This window comes from Pelecanus crispus, chromosome 1, assembly GCF_030463565.1.
Source record: "Pelecanus crispus isolate bPelCri1 chromosome 1, bPelCri1.pri, whole genome shotgun sequence".
In the NCBI taxonomy this organism is placed as follows: domain Eukaryota; kingdom Metazoa; phylum Chordata; class Aves; order Pelecaniformes; family Pelecanidae; genus Pelecanus; species Pelecanus crispus.
The window spans coordinates 124412301-124436660 of record NC_134643.1 but is presented as its reverse complement, the minus strand read 5'-3'; the positions used below and the strand labels follow the sequence as shown (position 1 = coordinate 124436660).

General features: G+C 40.5%; 1 protein-coding gene across 5 annotated transcripts in view; it reads left to right on the top strand.

The window, feature by feature from the left end:
- The first annotated feature begins 357 nt into the window (after window positions 1-357).
- The window catches only part of VPS26C (VPS26 endosomal protein sorting factor C), a 34365-nt gene continuing 10362 nt past the window's right edge, over window positions 358-24360 (top strand). Inside the window, exons 1-8 of one of the 5 annotated variants that reach the window (XR_012831064.1) lie at window positions 358-414; window positions 7190-7333; window positions 8637-8786; window positions 12419-12499; window positions 15039-15113; window positions 20068-20218; window positions 20561-20713; window positions 22394-22693. Coding sequence is in view for 4 of the 5 variants with exons in the window: in XM_075710874.1 (XP_075566989.1) it covers window positions 358-414; window positions 7190-7333; window positions 8637-8786; window positions 12419-12499; window positions 15039-15113; window positions 20068-20218; window positions 20561-20713; window positions 22394-22476 (894 nt within the window). In the remaining variant the exon portion in view is untranslated. Of the gene's footprint in view, window positions 415-7189; window positions 7334-8636; window positions 8787-12418; window positions 12500-15038; window positions 15114-20067; window positions 20219-20560; window positions 20714-22393; window position 24360 lie in introns of those variants that run through there. The other 4 variants (XM_075710885.1, XM_075710874.1, XM_075710901.1 and 1 more) reach the window with 4 other exon arrangements.

Here is a 24360-nt window from a genome sequence, read left to right as displayed (position 1 = left end):
GCCCTCCGGGCACGCCGGGAGCTGTAGTCCCCGGGGCGTGCCGCCTCACCCGCTGCTCGGCTCCTCCCCCTCCGCCCCCGCGGCGGCGGAAAGGCGCCGACGTGCCCGGCGGGAAGCTTCCCCCCCCCCCCCCCCCCGCCCCGGATTGTTATGACTACCAGGAAGCGGGCGGAGCCGACCGGGAAGCGGAGTCACCAGGTTAAGAAATGACGCCACCGGAGCCCCGGATGTTCGCGGGCCAGATCCTCCCGCCCCCCGCCGGCGGAAGCGGCTGGCGGGGGGAAGGGCTCCCTCCCTCCCTGCCGGCCGGGTCACATGACAGCGCGCCGCCACGTGATCAGCGCGCGGTCCGCCGCCATGGGCACCGCGCTGGACATCAAGATCAAGCGGGCCAACAAGGTCTACCGCTGCGGGGTGAGTGCGCCCGCCCGCCCGCCCCCGCCAACCGGCGCCAACCGACGCCCGCCACCGTGGTGCCCGGCCCCAGCCCCGCCGAGAGCCCGGCGCCGTTGCTGCGGTTCCCCGGCTCGGCTTGAGCCGGCCTGCCCGCCCGCTTGCCGCCTCCTGGCTTTCCCTGGGACTTGCCGGCAGCCCGGGAAGGTCCCGGCCGCTCTGAGGCAGCGGGGCGCTGCCTTGGAAGGCGGAACGGTTCGCCCTCTTGCGTCCCTCCCTTTGTAGTGACGGCTCGCTGCTTCGCGCCGCTCTTCGCCGTGGCGATGGGGCTGCGGCAGGGCTTGCCGTTGCTGTCGTCGTGCTGGGGGAAGCTTGACTTCTGCCCCTGCTCGGAGCTGCCCCCCCTCCGCCACCTCTGCCCTCCCCGTGGCTCCCCCTTGGCTCCCTAGCGAGGCCGCCGCGGGTTCCCGCTGCCCCCCTGTCGCAAGGCAGTGCTCGGCCCCGGCGCGGCTTCGGGGTCGAGGCCCGCTTTTTGTCCGCCTCTTCCCCCCAGCGAGCCTGGCGGTGCCGGGGGAGTGCCGCTAACCCGGCTCTGGGGAGGGCGGCGGGGCTTCAGAAGGGAAGGAGGGAGCGAGGACCCCGAGGCGTGGCAGTTCGGGGCTCCCCCGTGGGACAGTGCCGCTTCACTTGTTCGTGCCTGCCTGCCATGCTTCCATGCAGCATGCCGGTGCGGCCGGTTGCTGGTCCAGAGCCTTGTTCCGTTTCTGGGCTCTGCAAAAAACCTGGAAGTGTATAAAGATGTTGTTTGTACCTGATAGGAAATCTCCTCTTAAAGTACTTGGGCAAGCGTAGATGTAACTTTTTTTTTTTTTCCACTGGGCGGGAGTCTGATTTCTTAACTTTCTTCACTGATGCACTTGTTGATCACAGTAAAGTGATTGTGCATCCTTCAACTTTTGCAGCTACCTGAAAAAATGCTGTGCCTTTTCTAAAAAAATCACCCGGCTCATGTTTTAGAGATTTATTTTTGTCACTTTTTTTTTTTTTAGAAATATTGTATTGTTGAAGCAGAAGTTTCAGGTCCTTTTTTATTTATTTCTTTTTTTTGTGCTGTCCAGCCACACACCTGTATTATGAAAACCCTTTTCACACACAGCTTTCCCATACGTTAGTAGTTTGGCTGTTACAGTGCATATGGCATGTTTCAATTTATTGAATGTTTTTAATGCTGGAAAACTGCTTTCAATGGATTTGAATGGAAGGGTATGCAGCATCTGTTCTACAGCTGTCATCATCTGGAGAATGACTTTCATAAAGCTAAATTATCGGTTTGTGAACAGCACATCCCTTTAGGTATGCTGTCGTAATGGTAAAGACTACTTTCTGTATCTCACTTTCACATTGTTTTGCTAATGCACATTGTTAGAAGGCTCTCATTTATTTCAGTATCATAATGCTGTGCGCATTTTCAGTTTCTTCACTTGGCTTGCTTTATATCAGTTTAAACTGGATTTTTTTTTTTTAATACAGGAAAGGGATATTTGTTCTGTCTTTAAGCTGAAATTAAATAAGGTACTTACGGCTTATACTCTGTCAGTATTGTTTGTTTGCTTCCACTTTACCACCATGTGAAAAGGGGTATGATTTTAGTTCATTAACTAAGCCTGAAATGTGGAGGTCTGAGTGACGTGAAAACACAGCGATGAAAGAGCTGTGCACTAGAAATACAACATGAATTTTTAATAGAAATTTCATGTGGACAGAAAGGAAGTACAAATCTCTCTTTAATTAGGGATGGAATGTATGCAGGTTTTTTCTTTGTGTTTCGGGGTGGGTTGGGTTTTTTTTTTTAAATTTACTGATTGTTGTACACTTAGCTGACAGTAGCTATGCTAATAATACCTTTGGTCTGTGGCAACTTTCATCCCAAAATATGCTTGCATCAATGCTACTTGAAAATGAAAGGATTCCTTTAGTAAAGACAATAGTTCACCCCTACGTATATGTCTAGCTATTCATTTGAAGGAAATGGGGATACTGTGGCTAGACTCGATCTTTTGTTTTCTGAACTTATTTACAGCTGCATTTGGATGTGGAAGAAGGTGATGTCTAAATTATGCACTAGTATAATAGTCTTTTTGTTATGCCTATTACATTATAGTAGTACGAAAAATTGCTAAAACATTACTGAGCTTTCTAAGTCATAATTTGCCAGAGACCATGATTAATCCAGCATAACTCCACAATGCCACTCACCTCCCTAGCCATTTAATTTCTGCTGCCTTTCTTGTGCTGACACTATTGGCTATGCAGTAAACCAGATCAGGGAAATGGATAGTACTTGATTGGCCCGACACTTAAGTAAATAATAATAATAATAATTTTAAAATTGATCTGTTGAATCATGGACGTCCTTTCTTTTTTTTTTTTCCTTATGAACGTCTTCTTGAGTAGAACAGAGAATATTTAACAGTCAGTATCAGAATGGTCTTGTGCTGGATGGCCTACAGAAGAGAGATTAGACATAACTTTCTTTAGTTCTAGGTAGTTGAGTAGGCATCTATTTTGTTCCTTTTAGTTGTTCGTTGCTTCTGCATTGACTCTTCTTTTTTAATTGGGAGAAATTAGACACAAAATTTGTAAAATAGTCATGCATTGTGCAAGCCTGATATTGTGTTCCTGCTTTTAAAAAGGAAGTTGGTTAAAAATAACGTGCTGTGATAAACAGTAAGCAATTTCTTTATTCATTAGTCATAATCATCAGAAACTGGAGAAACTAAACAAAGACCTTTATTCTATCCAGACTTCAATTTGAGAAAAGCTGGCTTAAGCAGATTACTTTAAATTGTGAGCAAAAACCAAGTTTGCCACTTCTTGGACCAAAAGAGTAATAACATTGGTTTGTTTTTTTTTTTAAAAAAAAAAGGTGCTAGGGGATTAAAGAACAAAAAGACAATAAAATGGATCCTAATAACACGTCCTATAATAGCAAAATAAGGCTTAGTGCAGCAAAACTGTGTTTAAGTTCCTAGGAACAGAAGATCTGTGTTCAGGAGGCTTTTTTTTTTTTTTTTTTTTTTTTTTTTTTTGTAATTGGATGGAGAATTCTTGAGCCATTGAGGCTCATTTAATAAACTCTGGAATGCTTAGAAGAATGAGGGGACAAGCACAACTAATGATGTGTTTTGTTTAGAAAACCTAAACAGGATGACTGGAGTAACTGTGGTGGTTAGTCTGGGATTGATAATTAAAAGAATGCTAGGCTGAAAGGCCTAAAAAATGTATTGTACAAAGAAAGGTGCCATAGTTAATGTCAGCCAAGACTTCTAATGACAAGTGAATCCAAAATGTACTTAAGTCAGAATTTGCCCATAAGGAAGCCTTCTACTTTTTCTAAAAAAGCAAACTAATTAGTAAATCTGAGCATTAAGGTTTTAAAGCATCTAATGACTAGTTAGTTGGGTCTAGCAGACTTTTTCTATTGAGTGTTGTCAGTTTCTTTCTAAATCATCGGAAGAATATGTAGTTAAGATTTGCAGGTGGCTTGCGTAGTGGAATAGATGTGGAAGAAAATTATCAGGAATATTTGGTAAATGTGACTTATGTGAACCTAATGTGAGTTTTTAAATTGCCAAATGTTTGCCCTTTGTCCTAAAAGTGGATGCCTGTGATGTGGAAAGTGGAATCCAAACGGAACCAAAGGCATCTTGTCGGTAACCAACTGACTGTGGACTTCCATTCTACCAGAATAATGGAGAATCTTAATCCATAGACGTATAGTGGATATCAAATGGAACTAGAGAGATCTTAGGCATTTCTGTGTGGCATTAGGTATTTTGTCTTCTGCTGTTATCAACACCTCAGAAAGTGTGGTGATGAATTTCAAGTGGTCTTGAAAACCTGCCTTGTGGTTGGTTTGTTGTTTTTTTTCAAAGCTATCTTGCATTTAAAAAAAAATAGGCTGGTATTTCTTATCAGGGATGCTGTCAAGTGATTAGATACAATCTGAAAATACATAGTATCTAGCTAAAATTGTTTTTCTAGCTCCTTAATGTAGCAAACAGACCTGACAGTGTAAACAGTCAGGTTGGCATTAGTATATATTTTAACACTAAAAGTAATTTTCCCAGCAGTTTATGGGACAGTTTAGTGTGTACTTTGATCCTTCCAGTCTTTACATAGTAAAGTTTATAGATACCAAATAGCTGTCTAGTTGAGTCAGAAGTCTAGATGTGACTTAGGACTCTCGAGATGAGATTCTGTGTTGCGTGTTATGCACCATTTCATGTTGGTGATTGAAGAGCTTTCCAAATTGTCCTCAGCCAGACTTGGGTAACTGCTCCACAACTAGAGAAACGAGGGATTGTGCTGCTAGATCAGATGGAGCAGGTGTTCATCTTAGTTGTGACCTTGAAAGTGACTGAAACTTTGAAAGTGTCAGTCTTCCTGGCAGTTTCATGTGCATATCTGAATGCGAAGGAATGGACAACAGAAAGCTAAAAAGCTTGTCTGAGGTAACTAACCTGGGACAGTCTTCTCACAAGAGTGTTTTGTTTGCAGGTGAGCGTTTGTACCTCACTTCTGTCTGCTTCATGTAATACGCTGGCCTTCCTCTGGATGGATACTTTGTTTAGATGAATAATTCTGTGTAGAACTGTATTAGCTTAGTTCCATCTTGCAAAGTTTTGTCATCGCTGGTGAAGCCATGAGGAGTTCCTAGTAAGGGAGAAGGTGAAAAGTGCATAAGAGCAGCTGATTGTTAAGTTACAACACTGTAGTAAGTGGGGATTAATTCCATTGGCGACTTTCTCTGCGCCTTTAGTTTTGTGGTGTTAAAGGTAAATGAACCCCTTTTGATATGGACTAAAACCAGTACTAGTTTAGTATTAAGTTATGCCACATAACTTTTACAAATGGTGCATGTTTGCAAATGTTTTGTAAAGTTTTCTCATAAATTGTGTGCTGACTATAAGAATTTGAATGTCTTGGTAAGCTTACGTTCTTTGATTTATACTTTTTAGAAGGACAAGTATACTGACAGCTTTGTATTTAGAGGGGACCCTGGTGTTACACAAAAAAGGACAAAGTAGCTCTTCTCCAGAAAAGACATAGCTGACTTCCCCCCCGCCACATCAAACAGAAATATAATCTGATTGCATATGAACAGATTAAGTAAATATTACAGCATCTTTTTCATGATACATCCCTCTCCCCTGACACTAGTGACCTTTAAAAGTTCTTGTTAGAAAGTGTTTTTGAGGTGGTGTTTTCATTTCTGAAGAGACACTGAATGTTATAAGAAAAATTCATATTTGCTGTCAAGCCATTCTTCTCCTTTCTGCCCCAAATACTTTCATACAATAAGGGTGTATGTATGTAGGCAATAGCTCTGGAATAGGTTGTTGCTGTGTGGTGGGAGACTGTTCTCATTTATTAAAGCAGTTCATACGTTCAGGATTGTCCTTGCTGCTTATAGTTCATCTGTACTCATTTTTTAAAGTAATAACCTAATTGCTTGTACTAATTGGAGCCTGTTAGCAAAGCAGTGCAGTATTTAGGTCAGCTTTTCTTCACTGTCCTTTTGTGCTTGTGCTTTCTGTTCCTGGCATTTCCCAATTGCTGCAGGTCCTCTTTTCAGACTTGCAGCATGTCAGCCTTCGTTGTGATGCTTTGATGTTCTACTGCTGTCCTGTTCTGCTTTAAACCGCCTGACCCGTTTTTTATATTGTCATCCTGTACCACTAGTAAAGACAAAAGGCTGGCAAAATTCAAATAGTGTCTGTCAGAGATGTACATAACTAGACTGGCTTTAACTGATGGAGTGTAGGGTGGGCAGTCTGAATTATCCTTTGGTTGGAGTGGACTGTAGTTTGGTGTCTAGTTTACAAGCCTGGTGAAGGTGCAGAGAGCGTTACCATCGAGAGGAAGAGAAGGTTAGCCCCGAGAAACTTTCTTCAGGTTCTCAAATCACTTGCTGCTATTTCCAGTTGTGTATGAAAGTTTGACGTGGAACTCTGGATTGGAGTGGATTCTCTGTTATGGGAGAGGGGAAGGATAAACTATGGGGTATGTAAAATGAACTGTGTTGCTCTCCTGCAGTTACTCCTTTTTTCAGTGTTAGAACTTCTAAGTTGATACTTCCAAGATGCAGTGTTCTTGTGCAAATACAATTTTGTAGACAAAACGTTCTTAATGGGAGAAACATGCATCTCTTGAGTCACACAACTTTTGCCTTCGATTCATTTAAACTATTTCCCATGTAGCACAGAATTTGCTTGTGTAGCAGAACAACTGTTTATTTGTTTATTTCAAGTCTATTCCGCTCCACTCTTGAGGTGAGTCTTATCCTCAGTTTGGCCATTGCTTTCACAGTTATGCCTTCTCTTCCATCTCTATGGCTGACCATCCCACTCTTCATATAAAAATTCCTGCTGGGATTTCATTCTGACATGTGAAATGGAACTTGTCTATTACCAACTGACCTGATAGTTGTCTATGAGGATACTTTTCATCTTCCTGGAGAGGAAGATCTAGAAACTTTGGAAAGAAACTGAAGCTCAGATTAGTACTTCTGCAAGGAGGAAGATAATATTTTTAAAGAAAACAAATGTAGAAGTACAAAGGTCTCTTCTTCACATTGCTTTCATTATCAGTATTTGTCTTTTTTGACAAGGTTAGACTGTTCTCTGGGAACAGTTTTCTTGAGTTTGAAAATCAGTTAGCACACTGTCTGAGTAACAGCTATGGAAAAAATTTATTTAAGCAAATGTTTTCATGTTGTCTTTTCTCCTATTAGGAAGTTCTTTCTGGAGTCGTGGTCATAACAAGTAAGGACACAGTCCAGCACCAAGGTATCTCATTAACAATGGAAGGATCAGTAAATCTGCAGCTTAGTGCCAAAAGTGTGGGTGTGTTCGAAGCTTTCTATAACTCTGTCAAGGTAAGACCTGTGCAGGTTAATATTTTTAGCGCAAAACTTTCCTCTCTTTTCTCAAATTAAATCTTTCCTTAATGGCTCTCAGGTAGTTATAGCACTTCATGGTATGTAAATGATAGAAAGCAGAGAAATGCTCAGCATTATCTAGTGATATATGATGACATTTTGGGAGAGGTACTTGCACTGATTGGAGAGTTTTCTTTAGGGCTGATATACAGTGGCATACATAGCATGGTTACTGGACGATGCATTGAAGGACCGTGATTTAAAGAAAAATAATAAATTCCGTGGGTTGGTGTTTTTTTGGTTTTTGGTTTTTTTTAAATGACTGGGTTTAATTGGACTTTTGTGCCAGATCAGTCACTACCACAATAGTTTCTGCAAAGGTCATTGAGGTTGTGTGTTACTAGGCATGTTACAGGACCTGCATAGATTCTTCTGTGGGGTATGAGGCTGTGCACAGACTGTTTGACTGCAGAGTTCCTGGAAGGCCTCTGTACTACTCTCCAGGCTTGGAAGTGTGGGGTTTGGAATCTAGCAGGGCAAGTTATCTCAGGCTGCACACAAATATGGCTGTACTGATTGAAGCAAGGCTGGCTTTGTCTAGAGGCAGTATAGCTAGATTTGCAAAACAGTTTGCATAAGTTAGGATAGCCTTGGTGCAGGGCCTTTTAAGGTCTTCATTTGTATCATAGTTAATTTGTTTACAGTATGAATAATCTGTCCATGAATAATCGAAAACCAGAAAAAAAAAACCCAGTAGAAGCAATAGGTTTTTCTTATTCCTGTCTAGTAGAGGGAACATAATAGTAAAACTCCAGAGAGAAAAGAAGTTGAATCTTCAAGCAGGCTTCTGCAGTTGAATCGTAGTTAACCATTGTTCCAGTGAAAGACTAGCCCTAAATATAGATCTTTAGGGTGGGAAAGGGCTGAGGAAAAGGTAGGAGGGAATGGCTAACTGCTCAACTGCCACATGTACTTGTTGATTCCTGCTGCTACTACTAAGGGTCGTAATTTAGAAAATGGAACTCCACTTTCCAAAGTGCTTGAGACTCTGCTGTTTAGTTCTCTAAACATCTTTGGTCATTAGTATGATACAGCCATAAAATAGATCACATTGTTTTCTTGGGGAAAGCATTCTTAATATTTCTTTTCATTGTAAGACTGGAGAGCTGTGTGTCATGAAGAAATACCTGAGTTTCTGGAAGTTCAGGAAGTCTAAGAGTTTAGTGGATGTTGTTTGTTCTTGAAATGATGGGGCTGTCGTTCTGCTTCAACCTAAACCTCTTAAAATTTATCTTTGCAGCCTATTCAAATTATCAACAGTACTATTGAAATGGTAAAACCAGGGAAACTTCCCAGTGGCAAGACAGAAATTCCATTTGAATTTCCATTGCATGTGAAGGGGAACAAAGTTCTGTATGAGACATATCATGGTGTCTTTGTTAATATTCAGGTAAGGCAGTCATATCTGTAAAGAAAACCTGAACTCTTGTTACCTGCAGAATGTATTCTAAAGCATCTCTTATTCCATGGAAGCAGAGGATAAAGTTTTGTCATAAAGTTTTGTTTTCATAATGCAATGTTTTCTTTTCTCAATTTGAAGAATGAGCCGAAAGTTAGAGATCCTTTGAAGTAAGTAGCTTTTAAGCTTCCCTTTATTAATATAGCATTCTTGTGGTGTGTACTCTATTTTCTAGATATAACATAAAATTAAAAATCATGATACATGTTAACCTTTTAAGTACTAGTTTGTAGGTAGTTTCTAGTTGCCTTTTTCAGTTCCGGTTTCCAGGAGTCAACACTTTCCACAGGTGGTGACACTTCTTAAATGTGGCGAAGGAACCATCCTGAGATCTCGGAATCCCATTGATATAATACTGCTTTTAAGAAATTGTTTTGATGTCTGTTCCCTTTTCTCTTCCAGCAAGTTCAAGCTTTTCATTGGAAATAGTTGATGGTAATGAAACTGATCAGATGTAATGTGGGATGTACAAGAGAGAATTAAAAGCATCCTGGAAAGAGGGGCTTTGGGTTGAGAAAGGATCAAGTGTATTTGCCACGCTTGTTAAATCTTGTACAGTTCTCTTACATGGTGACGTTTTCATCTAGTTCCGATTTTATTGTGAAAGAAGTTGCATTTACGATTTTGTAGGTAATCTATATAGTAGTACATACCCAGATACAAGTGTGTGTACAGTTACGAAGTTTCACTGGTACTAGGTTTAGCATAGTAGACAGACAATTACTGCTAATAATACTTAAATATTAAAAATTAAGTGTACTGACTTACCAGATCCATTTTAAGACACAGGGGTAAGTCTTACAGGAACAAAGCTACCTAGTGTTCAGTCTGTTTTCCTGCATTCATTTGTGAGAAGTGTCCTCTAACTAGAGGAAATCTTTCCGTCACTTACTGTTTTCAGGCCTTCCATATGGAGTAAATCTTTAAAGAATGATGGCATAAACAGACCAGTAAAGAGATGTCTTGCCTGAAATACCTTGTCAGAACTGCTGTAACATATATGTGATCCCTCCTTATGTTGTAGACAACTACATCCATTCCCTTCATGAAAAAAGACTGCACCACGTTGTCCTTTTGTTCAAATGTGGTTGTGTAATTTCATAATGAAGACTCAAACAAAAGTGTTGAGAGCTTGTAGCATCTTCAAAAACATGAATTGTTTGCTTTCTTGTGGAGATGAGTAGTAACATTTCCTGCCCAAATCTGTATGTACTACATGCTTGTAACAGAATCTTGTGGAAAAACAATTTTGAAATTTGACCTTTGTTGGTTAAAAAATGGCTTACTGTAGGTGGGTTGGTTTGTTTGGGTTTTTGTGGTTGGGTTTTTTTGAGGGAGAGTCTTTCTTCAGCCATCTCTTAAATGTAAATATTATGTGGGACAATGTTTTTTTTCTTACTGAGGAGTGTTTTTTGGTTTGGTGTTTGGTTTGGTTTTTTTTTTCTTCAAGGAAAAAGTTGAAGGAGCCACTAAATGCAAAAAATTTCAGACCAGTGCTGATGAAGAATCACTGGCTTGTAAAACTTTTTTTTCCCTCCCCCAGCCCCGCCTTGTAGCTCACTGATGAGAGTATTGGATTGGATGACAAAGTATAAAACTGTTAGCTATTTAGCTGAACTGGAAGTCTTACATCACAGTCTGGGATTTAAAACAACTGTAACAAATGAACCAAAAACCCACAAAAAAATCCCCACCTGATAGGCTATCAGAAGTGACTAAAAGAAAAATTCCCTTATGTTTTTTGTCTACGTTCAGATGGGTTTTTTTCAGTACTTCCCATAGCTCTTTTCAGTCTTGGCTTTCTTCCTAATGTAACTGTTTGTGGTAGGTATGTCAAAAATGGTGCAAAACTGGTTGAGTTGCTTTCCATAATCCAGATCACTTGCCTATGATCAATATCAGTTGTTCTGAGGTATACTTTAATGGTGAATATTTGTTTTGTTTTGTCATTCCCTCTCTTATCTATGTAGCTTCTTTTTACAAGCTGGGGATAAAATGTAATTAAAAGGTTAATCATTAGGCTTCAGCCAACCTTTGAGAGTCCTGCTCTCCTGAAGAGGAAAATGTAGTCTCTCCCAAGGTTATTTAAGGTGCACTGATACCTGATAAAACAGATACATAGATATAAATTGGGGAACGTTAAGTCTGTTTTCTAGAATATCAGGCTTGAACTGCTTAAAAATATTTTGCTAGTTTTAAATAAATCAAAGGAAAGAGTTCATTTGCTTCTAACATGTTTACACCTCTTCTCTGTCCAAATCAAGAAATGGAAAAATAGACTAAAAACAGTATAACACCTACTTACTTCTTCATTTGAGTAACTAAAGGTGCTGTTTAAGAAACACTTCCTAGACCTCTGTCCAAGTCCCATGAAGTTTAAAAGCAAGCCTCTATTTCTTGATCTAGGTATTAGTATGTTAGCTGGGGGTTCAGTATCAAGATTCAAGTCTCTGTTCGCATGCAGAGACCTTCTAATGAGAGACTGATGGGGAGGCTGTGGGCCAAATTGCAAGGCCTGTGTGGTCCTGCTGCCTCATTGCAACATGTTCCCTCGTCCGAGTGAAGCGTAGTGCAGTAATAGGTTTGCTCAGCAGTCATCAACTTCAGTGGAAACCATAGTCTGTGATGAGGAAAGGGATATGCTCCCCGGTCTCATTCTTGCATGCATATTCAGGTTATGTGCGGAGACACACTGTGACCTAGAAGTTATGAAGCTGAGTCCCTAGTCTGAGTGCATCTGTTTTTGCAAATTCCTTATCTGTAAAGAAGGAATGAAAAACAAAATGACAGAAAAACCCTACCCCAACAAATTTCCTATCTTGTAAGGACATTGAAAGGCTATGTTACAGATGCTGAAGTGTATGATAACTGTGATAACCAAGGTCATAGTATTTTTCAGTCACTGGTTTATGGCTCCCTTCTTAAGGGAGAAAGCGGAGGAAATCGGCAGCAGGTTTTTGAACAGTAACAGCAAAATTAACCTTATTGCCTCACTTTACTGCATGCTGCTGCTTTTAAGTTCAGCTATATGGTTAAAGACAGTTCCGCATTAAATATGCATGTAACTGTTACCACTGTTAAATTCAGTCTTACAATAAATTTAAGATTAGAGGGGCTGTGAATATATCTTCTTGATAATCACTTATCCAAAGTATCGTGAAAAGCAATGCCCTAATCGCTCTTAACTGAACGTAATTTGGGTGCAGAAGAAGTGCAAGAATATTGCTCTCCATCAGTGAATTAGTCCCTCCATCTCACAGGTTGTTACGTAACACAGAAGATAGGGGAAGCATTTGCACATGACTACAGGACTGTAAACACAAAGAAAAATCAGCTTTCATTTGGGAGCATCTAAAATCACTGTATACTTCTTATCTCCTTCCCCTCTCCCCATCACTGTTATGTGCATTGCCTACTAATCTGTTTTAAATGATGCCTTAAATGTTAATATCAATAACATTCTGCACATATGCAGTAAAAGGATGAAAAGTTGAGAGACAGAGAGGAGAAGAGAGCCTTAACTAAGGCTCTCTTCTTTTTCTCTGCCATCCTATTCCTGCCAGTATACCCTACGGTGTGATATGCGACGTTCTCTGCTGGCAAAAGACCTAACTAAGACCTGTGAATTCATTGTCCACTCACTGGTAAGTGTGGTTTGTGTTAACTATACAAAGTGAGATTTTTTTTTTTTTTTTCACTTTAAGTGAAGTTTGGCTGTAAGGTTGGAAAGCCCAGTAAACCCATGTAATTTGTAATAGCAACACACAGGATATGTATGAGTAAAGGAAGCTATAGCCTCACAACAAAAGCATCCAGAAGAGCTAGGGTGTCAGTTGCTTCTGATTAGAATAACGCATCTGTCTTTTCATTTAAAGAAAATAGTACAAAGAGGATTTGGATTATAAGATGTCTTTATACTGTACTGAGTTTATTCTCGTATTCATCCTTTCAGTTCTGAAACAGTGGTGTGGCTAGATAAATATTCTGGCATTCTTCTAAACACTGTTTCAGAGTATCTGAGCATTTCTTAGCCCAAGGTTCCAGGCATCCACAATACCTGTCCTAGAAATGGGAGTTCGTTGGTGAAGAGAAAATATCTGATTTCTGTTCTTCAGATGACTAATTATGATTTAGAGCCCTGACTCAAAGTATCAAAGCTGGGACTGCATCAAGTTGGAAATAAGAAGCTTGTCAGCTTAATCACCTTTGCTATAAAATAAGCTCATGGATGGCAATACAGTAAGATAACTAGGTTAACAAATATCCATGTCCTGCGGTTAGCAACACAGAGACAGCCTTCCTCCTGTGGAGATATCATTATGGGATGAGATTTGACTGTCTTGCAAGAAATGCTTTGCTGCTTGTTATTTGAAGTTCCTATATCAGATTGGTTTTTAGTTTATATTGACTTGTATACATGTCCAGAGCATCTGATGTCAGTACAGACTGTGCAGGCCTAATTATTTATTTCTTTTTCCACCCAGAACTTGCTAGAGCATACTGTTTGTATCATTCCTTTGAACTCTAACAGGACAGCAAAGTATTAGACTATTTTGTCTTACTTATGAATAATGGTGGAAATATGTTATTTTAGTTCTATAGTACCTTTTCTAAAGATTTAGCTAGGTGCTATAAGGAAGTTTCCTGTCAGTAAGATTTCATTATTTTCTAAAATATATTATGCTACATTTCATTGGTCCATTATTGCATTATAAGTAAGCCACACTTGTCAAAATAGTGAACAAATTACATATTGTGCAGTTTCCTGGTTTTATTTCTTGTTCCCACTACAGCATTTCTTAGATCACAAGTCAGTAAATCATGAATCTCTCAGTCAGGGTGAATTAATGAGGTTTTACTGAACATACAATTCTCACTGTCAGTGCTCAATGTACCATTTCCTTTAACCTTATTCTTTGCCAGAATTTGTCATTTATGGGAAAATACAGTCAATCTTTTGCTAATATCTTCCATCTTGCAGCTGGGCAGCAGAAGCTATTTTGAATTCTTAAGTAGTGAGGGTAGATCCTAACTGAGTTCAAGTTAAGTCCATCGGTGGTGGTGTGCTCTGCCAACTCCCAGTTACATACAAATGGAGGTCTCATAACTGATGCTGTGCTGGCCACTGACTCTAAATATGTAGGGAAAAGACAGTACACCTCACTGAGATAAGGATGGAGAGAGAGGTCGGTGAATGGTAAGTGAAGCTTGCCTTCCTGATGCAGAGTACAGGCTGCCATCTCAACAGAGCTCAGGGCCCATGCAGCCGCATACACCATTTATCACAAAACCAGAAAGTTAAGTCTTTCCATAAGTAGCTACTGAAGAACTGTAATAATGTGCCCCCAGAATTGCTTCTCCAGTGTGGAAAGCTAACCTGGACCAAGTTTTGTTTGGTTTACAGTTAAAGAAGTTGGGATGCTAAGCCCATTAAATCAAAGCTACACTAGATGCCATCAGCTGAGGATCTCCTGGTAATATGAGGATGGCTTAGGAGACCTGAGCTGTTATTGGAAGGGCAGCAGAAAGAGTTCAAAGTGCTCAGAGATAACAAGAGGGAGGGAGAGTTCATAAAACCTATTTGAAGCAATGGAGCAAGTTCATTTATAATCTCCCCCTCTCTCCCCTACCCAAATTTACTAAATATTAATAATGAAAGGAAACATTGTAAGTGACATATAAAATGTAATTATTTGTAAATACAGAGATGTGAAATCTAATTTTTTTTCTATAGCATACCATATATTTCAGATAGGTAGTGTATTTCTTCTTTTCCAGATGGTTTAGAGTAGTGAACCACACGGCTTGGTTTTGTTTTCTTTTTCTTTCTTTTTTTTTCAGTGTAGGTAGGGCTTATGCCAGAAACTTACAAATGGAGAGCTTGTTGTGGTTTACTACAATGGCAAACACAAAGTAACCAAAAATCGACACAGTTCTGTTTCTGCAGTTCAGATTTGTGATGCATTGTGACTTGTATTTAGACAACATCATAATGTTATTTAGCAACAAAGTCAGGAAATCTCAGGTTTTTTTATTACATAATGCATACTTTCAGTATGAAGACAATCCTGAAAACTAACACATCTGACAGTTGCTTGAATTTGTTGTCTTTTTAAATATTCTCTGTGTGTGTGTGTGTGTTGTAAATCATAGTTTACAGTTTAACTCTTTCATTACTTGTAGTCACAGAAAGGGAAACTGATGCCAAGCCCAGTAGACTTCACAATTACTCCTGAAACTTTGCAAAATGTTAAAGAGGTAAGGGTTTTCATATTATTTTATTTTAAATGTAATGCTTGTGTGATTCTGAGTGGGAACAAGAGAGGAATGATTAAATGCTGCCCTGCAGATAACCAACTTTTTCCCTCCCCTTTTCTCCTTTTTTTATTTTTGTAAGCAATAAAGTGATTCTGCCTGATCTCTTGTGATAGTGGTGACTAATGTAATGTGGAACTTTGTTCAGTAATGGTTAAACATTTTTCAGAATGAAAGATGGCAGTGAAGCAAGGGAAAACATTCTATACCATGTGTAGCCAAGATCCTTTAAAAATGTATACTTTGATCCTTGGTTATACCTTTTTTTTTTTTTTTTACAGCCCCATGTGACTTTTGAGAAGCCTGTAGGAACGGTAGTAGCTGTCTTGGTCATTCAGCTTTCTGAACACTGGTTTCTGTTTGACCGCTGAAATCTGTGTTCTGTTTTTCCAGATTTTCATGTTGTGCTCTTGTTGTTTCCTGCCTTACGTCTCCCCTCTGCATCCCCAGTTTGTCTTCCATTGCTCTTAGTCCCAGACTTCTGAATTTACACCTGTTCTTCCACTTGTTTCTCAAAACAGACCTCTTAATCAGCTGTTTGGTTGTTTCATGCTATTGTTGACCTTATTCTACATATTCACAGAATCATTGTGGTTGGAAGGGACCTCTGGAGATTGGTTAGTCTAGCCCCTGTGCTCAGAGCAGAGTCATCTAGAGCAGGTTGCTCAGGGCCATGTATAGTCAAGTTTTCAGTATCTCAAATAATGAAGACTTGCCACTGCTCGGCAATGTTACAGTGTTTGACCGCCCTCACAGGATTAAAAAATGAATAAATAAAAAAATTAGAAGTAATTTCCTTTATTTCGATTTGTTCCCGTAGCCTCTTGTCCTTTCACTAGATACCACTGAGAGGAGTCTGACTCCATCTTCTTTACTCCTTCCCATCAGGTATTTACACATATTGATGAGATCCCCCTGAGCCTTCTGTTCTGCAGGGTGAACAATCCCAGCTCTCAGCCTCTTTTTGTATGTCATGTGCTCTTAACCATCTTCATAGCCAAATCCAGCAAAAGCTGGACTTCCTCCAGTAAGTCTGTGTTTCTTGTACCGGGAAGTGCTGAACTGGACACACTACCCCCAGTTTTCTCACCAGTGCTGAAGAGATGGGGAGAATCACTTCCTTCAACCTGTTGGCAACACTTTCTAATGCAGCTCAGGATGCTGTGGGCCCATTTGTTGGCAGCGCACCTATCTGGTTCACCAAATGCTTCTTCCCTTCCAACTTTGTGTTATCTGTAGACTTGCTGAGGATGCACTCTGTCCCATCACCCAAGCCATCATTGAAGATATGAAGTAACAGTGGCTCTGATACTGACCCCAGTCACTGATGTACGCTGCTAGTGACTGGCCCTCAGCTGGACTTTGTGCTACTGATTGCAGAACTTTGAGTCCAGCAGTTCAGGCTGTTACCAGTCCACCTCAGTGTCTTATCTGTACATCTATTCTGTACTCCATCAGTTTGTCAGTGAGGTTGTTAGGAGAAAGAGTATCAAAAACAGCACTGAAGCCAACATAAACAGTATCTGCTGCTCTCTGCTTGCCCACCAAGCTAGTCATTTCATCATAGAAGGCTGTCAGATTGGTTAAGCATGATTTTTGCTGACTGCTGCCAATCACTTTCTTGTCCTTTATATGTTTGGAAATGGCTTCTGGGGTGATTTGCTCCATCGCTTTCCCAGGGATTGAAGCAAGGCTGACGAGCCTATAGTTCCTCGGATCTTCCTCACCGAAGAGAATAGTGACATTTACTATCCTCCATTCCTCAGGAACATTCTTTGTTCATGGCAGCCTTTCAAAGATAATCAAGACTGGCCTCGTGGTGACATGGGCCAGTTTCCTCAGCACTTGTGGGTGCGTCCCATCAGGTCCCATGGACTTGCGTACATCCGGTCTGTTTAAATGTTCTCTAACCTTCTCCTCCTCTACCAAGGATAACTCTTCCTTGCTCCAGACTTTCCCTGTGGTTGCAGGGGCCTGGGATTCCTGAAGGCAAATCTTATCAGTAAAGTCTGAGGCAGAGAAGACCTCTGTATTTTTCATGTCTTTTGTCACTAGGTCCCCTGCCACATTCAGTAGCAGGCTGACATTTACCCTCGTCTTCCTTTTGCAGCTGGTAAACTTGTAGATGCCACTTTTTGTTCATGTCTCTTGATTTAACTCCAGGTGGGCTTTGGCTTTCCCAAAACCATCCCTGCACAATTGGATAGTTTTTATGTTCCTCCTGGGTCACTTGATGCTACTTCCATCTTCTGTATACTTCCTTTTTATGATTTTGTCAGTAGCATGTTGTTCATCCATGCAGGTCTCTTCCTACCTTTGCTTGACTTTCTGTGTGTTGGAATAGACCATTCTTGAGCCTGGAGGAGGTGATTCTAGAAAATCAACCAGCTGTCATGGCTAAACTCTAAATCCAGCTGAGCTAGAGGATGAGCAGGTTGTGTCCAGCAGCGTCTCATGTCTCTGGAGACTGCTGCACACTGAAAGCATATGCTTTTCCAAATATAAGGATATAATAACTATTCTTGGCGGTAAAATTACTTTTGAGACTACTGCTAAATACTAAGCTCTCAGCAGTCTGCTCTGCCTATGAACCATGCTTCCAAATAAATTATTTCCTCTTTCTCTTCTGTATCTGGATACTCTCTACTCATGGGCTTAGCAAAGACTCAGTGATGTACATCATGAGAAAGTCCTCCCTTAAAAGCTCTTTCTTAAGTTTAATAGCAGACCCTGTGCCTTTGTCTATTTCAAGTACACAATCACAACAGTAGGTTCTAAAACTTCTGACATCTCTGATCCAGCAGATCTTGGTATTTAATTGTGGACCTGTCAAAAGAATGGTATTGGATGTGCAGCACAAGCAGTGGCTTTTTTTTTTTTTTTTAATTCCTGTCTCTGTCTCAGAAAAATGTGTGGGTCTGAAGTGACTACCTGGTGGGCAGGTAGAAAAATTCACTGTTTTGGTATATCTAAAATACTAAAATTTAAATTCTCTGCTTGTCTGGAGATTGTGACTGAACTATAATTTCTGGCAGACTACTAGAAAACTGATTAGGGGGTTTGCGGTAGCCAAGCAAAGCACAAAGAGGTTAGATGAAAAACCAGGATAGATTTGCTTGTATGTTTTTGATTCTCATTTTTGGGGGATTATGAAATAGAGTGTAAATGATAGGTCCTGTGAAAGACCTAGCTAGGATTAAAATATGAAGAGTACTGACAAGAGTAGGAAGGCTTTAGGGGAAATATACCCTTAAAAAAACAAGTCTCAATTTGAGGAAAATGGCCTCGAATTCTCATTCTGCAAGTTCCTTTAGGAAGTTCCTTTAGGAACTAAGTTCTCCTTAGGTTCCTGACCACTGGGGGATAGCTAAATGATGTCCCTGTGAAGCAGGGAAGCAACTCTGTGTTTACTAATAGTGGTGATGAGAAGAACCTGCGAGGGATCATAAAATAAAAAAGCACTTTACTAATACATTATTAGGACTCAATATTTCATAGGGTGGTTTTGTAAGGGATGTAACTTCTGCTATTTAAGTTAGGAGAAAATACCCGTGAGGTCACGTTTACTAAACACATGAAAATTCGTCTCTCTTTATTTCCCCCAAAGATTTGGTTTGAGTTTAACAGCTACATTCTGCAGAGGTGTTGGGTATCTGAAACAGTCTAAACAATAGCTGAGGAGAACTTTTCTGCCATTGCTGCTGGCAGTCAGGACTAAGAAGCAAAACAAACAGATTGGGAGGAAAAAAGTTTGCGGCAAGAGAGTTGGTTTGGAAGAAGGGAAAATCGGTTACATGGGCAAGGAAATCTGACGCCACAAGCAAGTATGAACAGATGGTTGGAAGGTAGGGGCTAACGTGAAAGACGTCAGTAACAAAAAATTGAGGTGGGAGAGAAGAATAAGGCTTGCAAAACAAGGGGAAGGTTAGAGCAGGATGCTCAGAGTTTGAAGAAAGTTGGATGATGAAGATACGAGATGAAGCTGTGGGTAGGAAACTTGACTGTTTCAGTATGCCTCCTGCCAGAACTTGAAATGTAACTGGAGCTTCTGGCATATGAGTTTCTCTGCTGGCAGAGAGTATCTGTGATGCCTGCTGGCCTGAAAAAGGGGAGGAGGGCAGGGGGAGCAAAACCCCTGCTCTGGTCTTTTACAGAAACTGATTTATAGACGGTCATCCTTGATTGGCTATTCTTACTGCTCCTTTTTCAAAAAGTAGGAAACGTGCTTGCTGTTAAGAAAGTTTTAAAAGTGTGATCCTGTATTCAAATTAAGCTCTTTATTAATTGTCCTTAATTGGTGTCTTGGTACATAAGCAGTGTGCTATGTCTTGCATTAAACAAAGATTTTTAAATGCCTGTCTTCTATGCCAATAGTGGCCATGAGAGAGAAATTTAAAAAGGTGGGAAAATCACTGAAATGATAGGCTATACTGTAACCTAGAACAAAATGGGACCACAATGCAGTTCTCTAGAGCACCACCAGCTGATTTAACTTGACCATCCTGTTAGTTTCTGCCAGCCTACTTCCTTTACCACGCGGTTCCCAACTTCTGGATTAATTGTAATAGCCAAGATTCGCCAGTTCATCCCAGGAAAAATGCTCCTGTGAATGGAATGAGTAGGGGAGATGCATGTCAGGGGGGAGGGTAGTAAGAGATATATTAATGCATCTGCATAAGGATGCATATTTAAGGAGTTATATTATTTAAGTTACTTGAGGCATTTCTGAATTTTTGAGTTCTTAACTTTGCAAATTTGGGGGATTTCCTATATACTTTGATAACTGTCTTTCTGTAAGGTATTTTTTTTCTGAGTCTGTTCTTACAGCTATGTTGTCGTCTGTTTTTTGTTTTGGTTTGGTTTGGGTTTTTTTTCCCCTCCCTCCCAATCTTTGCAGAGAGCTTCACTTCCAAAATTCCTCATCAGAGGTCATCTCAGTTCTACAAACTGTATCATCACACAGCCACTAACAGGGGAGCTGGTAGTGGAGAATGCAGAGGCTGCAGTCAAGAGTATTGAGCTGCAGTTAGTACGTGTGGAAACCTGTGGTAAGTTTCTCTATAAATGGAATATGTATCGACTGCAGTAATTATCACTTGCACTCCTTCAGCTTAAATAGGAAAAACTGTCAAAAGCCATACAATTAAGAAGACTTGCAAAAAATTGTTTTGCATTTTCATTGGAACAGTCCGAACATTAAATAATCTCTATGATCCTTAACGCAGAGTGCTAATGTGAAAACTTGCGGGTCAAAGGGCAAAATGTTTTGCCCGCACATACCCCCCATGCCTCCCCAACCCCGGTGTGTCTTTGTTTTAAATTTTGGCCACTGCTTTCTCTTCTCTCTTTCCCTTCCCTTCCTCTCCCTCTGAATTTCCCGCTTTCACCAGGGTGTGCGGAAGGTTATGCCAGAGATGCCACAGAGATACAGAACATTCAGATTGCTGATGGGGATGTCTGCAGGGGCCTACCAATTCCTATTTACATGGTGTTTCCCAGGTTGTTCACCTGCCCTACCCTCGAAACAACAAACTTCAAAGTTGGTAAGTGCGTAGGGCTTCATGCTGTGTTGGCGTCTTTCTTCCCAGGTAAGTTTCTAGTTTCACTTTAGCTTCTGGCAGATAATGGGATAAATCGCTGTCAGCACTGCAAGAACCAGGGACATCCAACTGTTTCCCTGTAGTTTTCCTCAGCAGGATTGCAGTCTGCTGTAGTTCATATAGATTGAGAAAATACAGCCCAAATACTTATCACTAAAACCAGTTGTGCAACTGTTAAGCTACTCCTGACTAATAGAATTATGTGGTAAAGGGAGAGGAGAAGCAGTGTAATGGCAGGTAATTTTTTTTTTTTCCTGCCAAAAAATTACCTGTGATTAAACACTTGAGTAATAGCCCAAGAATAAAATGCCAAGATGACCCTGTCCTTCTTTTCATCACTAGTGAGTATCCCTCTTTCCATTCCCTCTCCGTTTCCCATTCTCCCTCTACACAGACTCAGAAGTAGAAAAAGTAAGGTTAGTTGTATGTGACTTTTGCTTTTCTGGATCTACACTAGCTGCTTCTGCCTGCTTATTGTTGCCAAAATCCAACATTTTCATTAGCAAACACCTGAAATCTAGGATTTTCCTCATTTGTTCAAGTCATTACTGCAAAAATTGTCTTTGCTAGCCTGGTTTTCTTCCCTTCATCCTGCTGGAATCTGGTGGTGGTGGGTTTTGTTGGTTTTGTTTGGTTTTTTTTTTAATTGTATTGTATCAGATTAAAGCTACAAGTCCCTGCCTTTAGGATCCTTCCCAGCTGAAGCCCCTCCTACATTTCTGCTGTATAGCTTGGACAAATGTGCACAACTGGTTTTTGAGCTTTGCCTACCTGTTTAACTGTTCCCCCAAGAGCATTTTTGCACCTGATGTGTACAGCAATTTTCCCCCAAATAATATTCTTCTGTACTTTTTGCCTTTTCTAGCTATTGAATAGTAATTCACAGTGATAAATGGCAACTGTTAGCGTAGTATCTACTCTTATTTATAAGAACAGTCTTAATATAGTTATGAAGATTCTAAAAAAGTACAATTACTTTCAGTTTATTTTGATCTCTGGTTCCCTTCATTTATTAACTCCACCTGACTTTGTATTCTGTCTCCGTTTAGGATTGATTATAGATCTGATACTGATTTTGGTTTTGAACAACATGCTATAATAAAGAGTAGATTTTCTTTTGAAAAATGCTTTTCATAGTTTGCAGTTATATTGTATTTTGGTGTTTAATTTGGTAAGGCCATACATAGTGCAGGATTCTAAGGCTATGTTACATGCTGGCAGCAGCGGAGGAGGCTGTTCTGTTAACGCTTACGTGCTTCTAAACAATGCATGTTGGTGTGAGGCGTCTTTCCCAAAACACTTTAATCTTAGATGTCTGAACTCTGCCTGTTGTCCAGAAGACTGTATGTTGTAGTTTTTCAGCGATACTGAAATGAATCCAGAGGAATCCCAAAGATGAGAACAAGCCAAGGTTCTCTAGGAACAGTCTGAGGTCTGGGATGCCTGTGGCGAGGTTCTGCCTGGTGTACCTTGCTCATCCCTGCCACAGGAAAATCCAGGGTATTGAAAGGGCTTGCAAGAGCCCCATGAAATGCTGTGTCTGAGAGCAGGAACTGCCTCCCTCCCACCCTGCTGCTACAATTCAGACTAAGATGGAACTCATTTTTCTTCTTCTTCTTCCAGAGTTTGAAGTTAACGTTGTTGTCCTTCTGCACGATGATCATCTCATCACAGAGAACTTCCCGCTGAAGCTCTGCAGGATGTAAATAGTCAGAGGAGAATCGCTTAAGGATGTACTGAAAAAGGACAAAATTCTTCAGAGGCAAAGTGAAACTCTATCCATGTCTTATTTTAACTGAAAACACACCACTTCCTTCTCCCTGCTGGTAGTTCGTGTGCTTTCAGTTCTCTCTCAGTCTTGCTAAGACTTTGCCTGCCTTGCGATAGCCTCCATGGATGTATCTATTCAGGCAGCCTTGTCAGGTATGTTTCTGACTTCCACAACCATGTTTCTCCCCAATTTTTCTCAGACAAATCCTGAAGGATTGATTCTGTATATTTCTACAACTTGTAGAAAGCTTTTCTCTGTATTTCATTTTGTAATGCTTGTTCCAAAGTCCTTTAAAGACTTCTTAAACCTAGTCAGTCCTGTTATACATGGTGTATGTATACTGGGGAAAAGGTATGGGACTTGGCATACAATACTAAGCAGTGTCTTTGAAGGTGTAATAAATGGTGCTACAACAATGCAAGGTGGTAGCGTGGGATGAATATTGCAAGACAAATGTGAAATAAGTGATGTGAAGTAACACCGAGCACATTTTAGTGAAACTGGGAATATGAGTCTGTATTGGAGGAAGGCTTAGAACTGAAGTTGTCGTTTGGCATGTGTTCTTTTTGTGGGCTCTTCCCTGGATTAGAAAAAGAGTGCCCTTACTTTGTCTTTGCGATTTCTGTAAAATGGCACTGAAAAGGAAGATCAGTCAAAAGTTTTAGTTGGAGAATATACTTATTCTTTGCATTATACCATCTTCCCTTTTATAAAACAAGATCTACAGCTCTGTTTTGATGGGGAAGAAAAATGTCTGTTTTGTGACAAACAGCACCACTGAGGTGTTGCAGACCAGCCTATGCTGATGGTGGAAAAACTGCATTAAAAACTTCTACACTATGGCACCCTGTGACTTGTCATTATACAAACAACTGTTCCACAGGAGACAGTCACTCTTTTTAATTAGGTGAGCTAATATTGTCACTTGTTCAACTTAAAGTGTGAATGTAAATGCCAGGAAAGGCAGTAAGTTAAGGTAAATACATTGAAGTGTTTGTAAGTATACACCTTAAAGGAATGATATAGAAAATATAGAAAAACTATTTCAGCAAGAAATAACCTTCCCAACACAAACAGGTTGTAGATTTTGATGCTGTTTTAAGTTAACAGAACAGCCACAATTTCATTCTAATGGTGAATTTTCTATCCACTGTTATGTGGGGTGGAAGCAGGTTAAGTATATAAAGTATAAGTGTAAAGATGACAACCTGGAAAGACAGAATGAAGAAAACTGCCAAAACTAATTTCCTTTAGCTTTTATCTAGCAGCATTGCCAAGCAGGAAAATGTCATTCTAGGTTTGGTCCTGGTTCTGTATCATCTGTAGTTTAGGAATAAACATCTGAAATTATTATTTCAGTGTCTTACAACTGTCTTGTGGGGGGAAAAAAAGAAGCTATTTACTAGAGAAGTGTTATGTTCTAAGCCCAGGAAATTGTACAGGATGATTTTTGGAAAACAAAAGCTATTCTTTCTATTCTACCTGATGTTAGAAGAGTGCCACCTGCTGCTCAAAGTGGCACTGTCACCTCCCACCTTCAAAAGTGATTTGGAAAGAGGGGCCCCAGCACCCAGAGTAGGTCAGCTCCCTTAGTGCAGAACTACAGCCTGCTCAGCTGCCCCTCTCCCCATGCAGTACCGTCCTGGGGTTGTCTGCTCCAAGGCTTCCTTTTTTAAAGGTGTGAATGAACTAGCTCTGGAAAGCACTAAAATCCTTCCAGCTTATGGGAGTCAGGGAAGAGAAAAGGAACATAGATCAAAAACCATCCCACTTGGGAATCTGGGGTCCTAGCTGTGCTGTGGGTACAGGAAAAATAAGA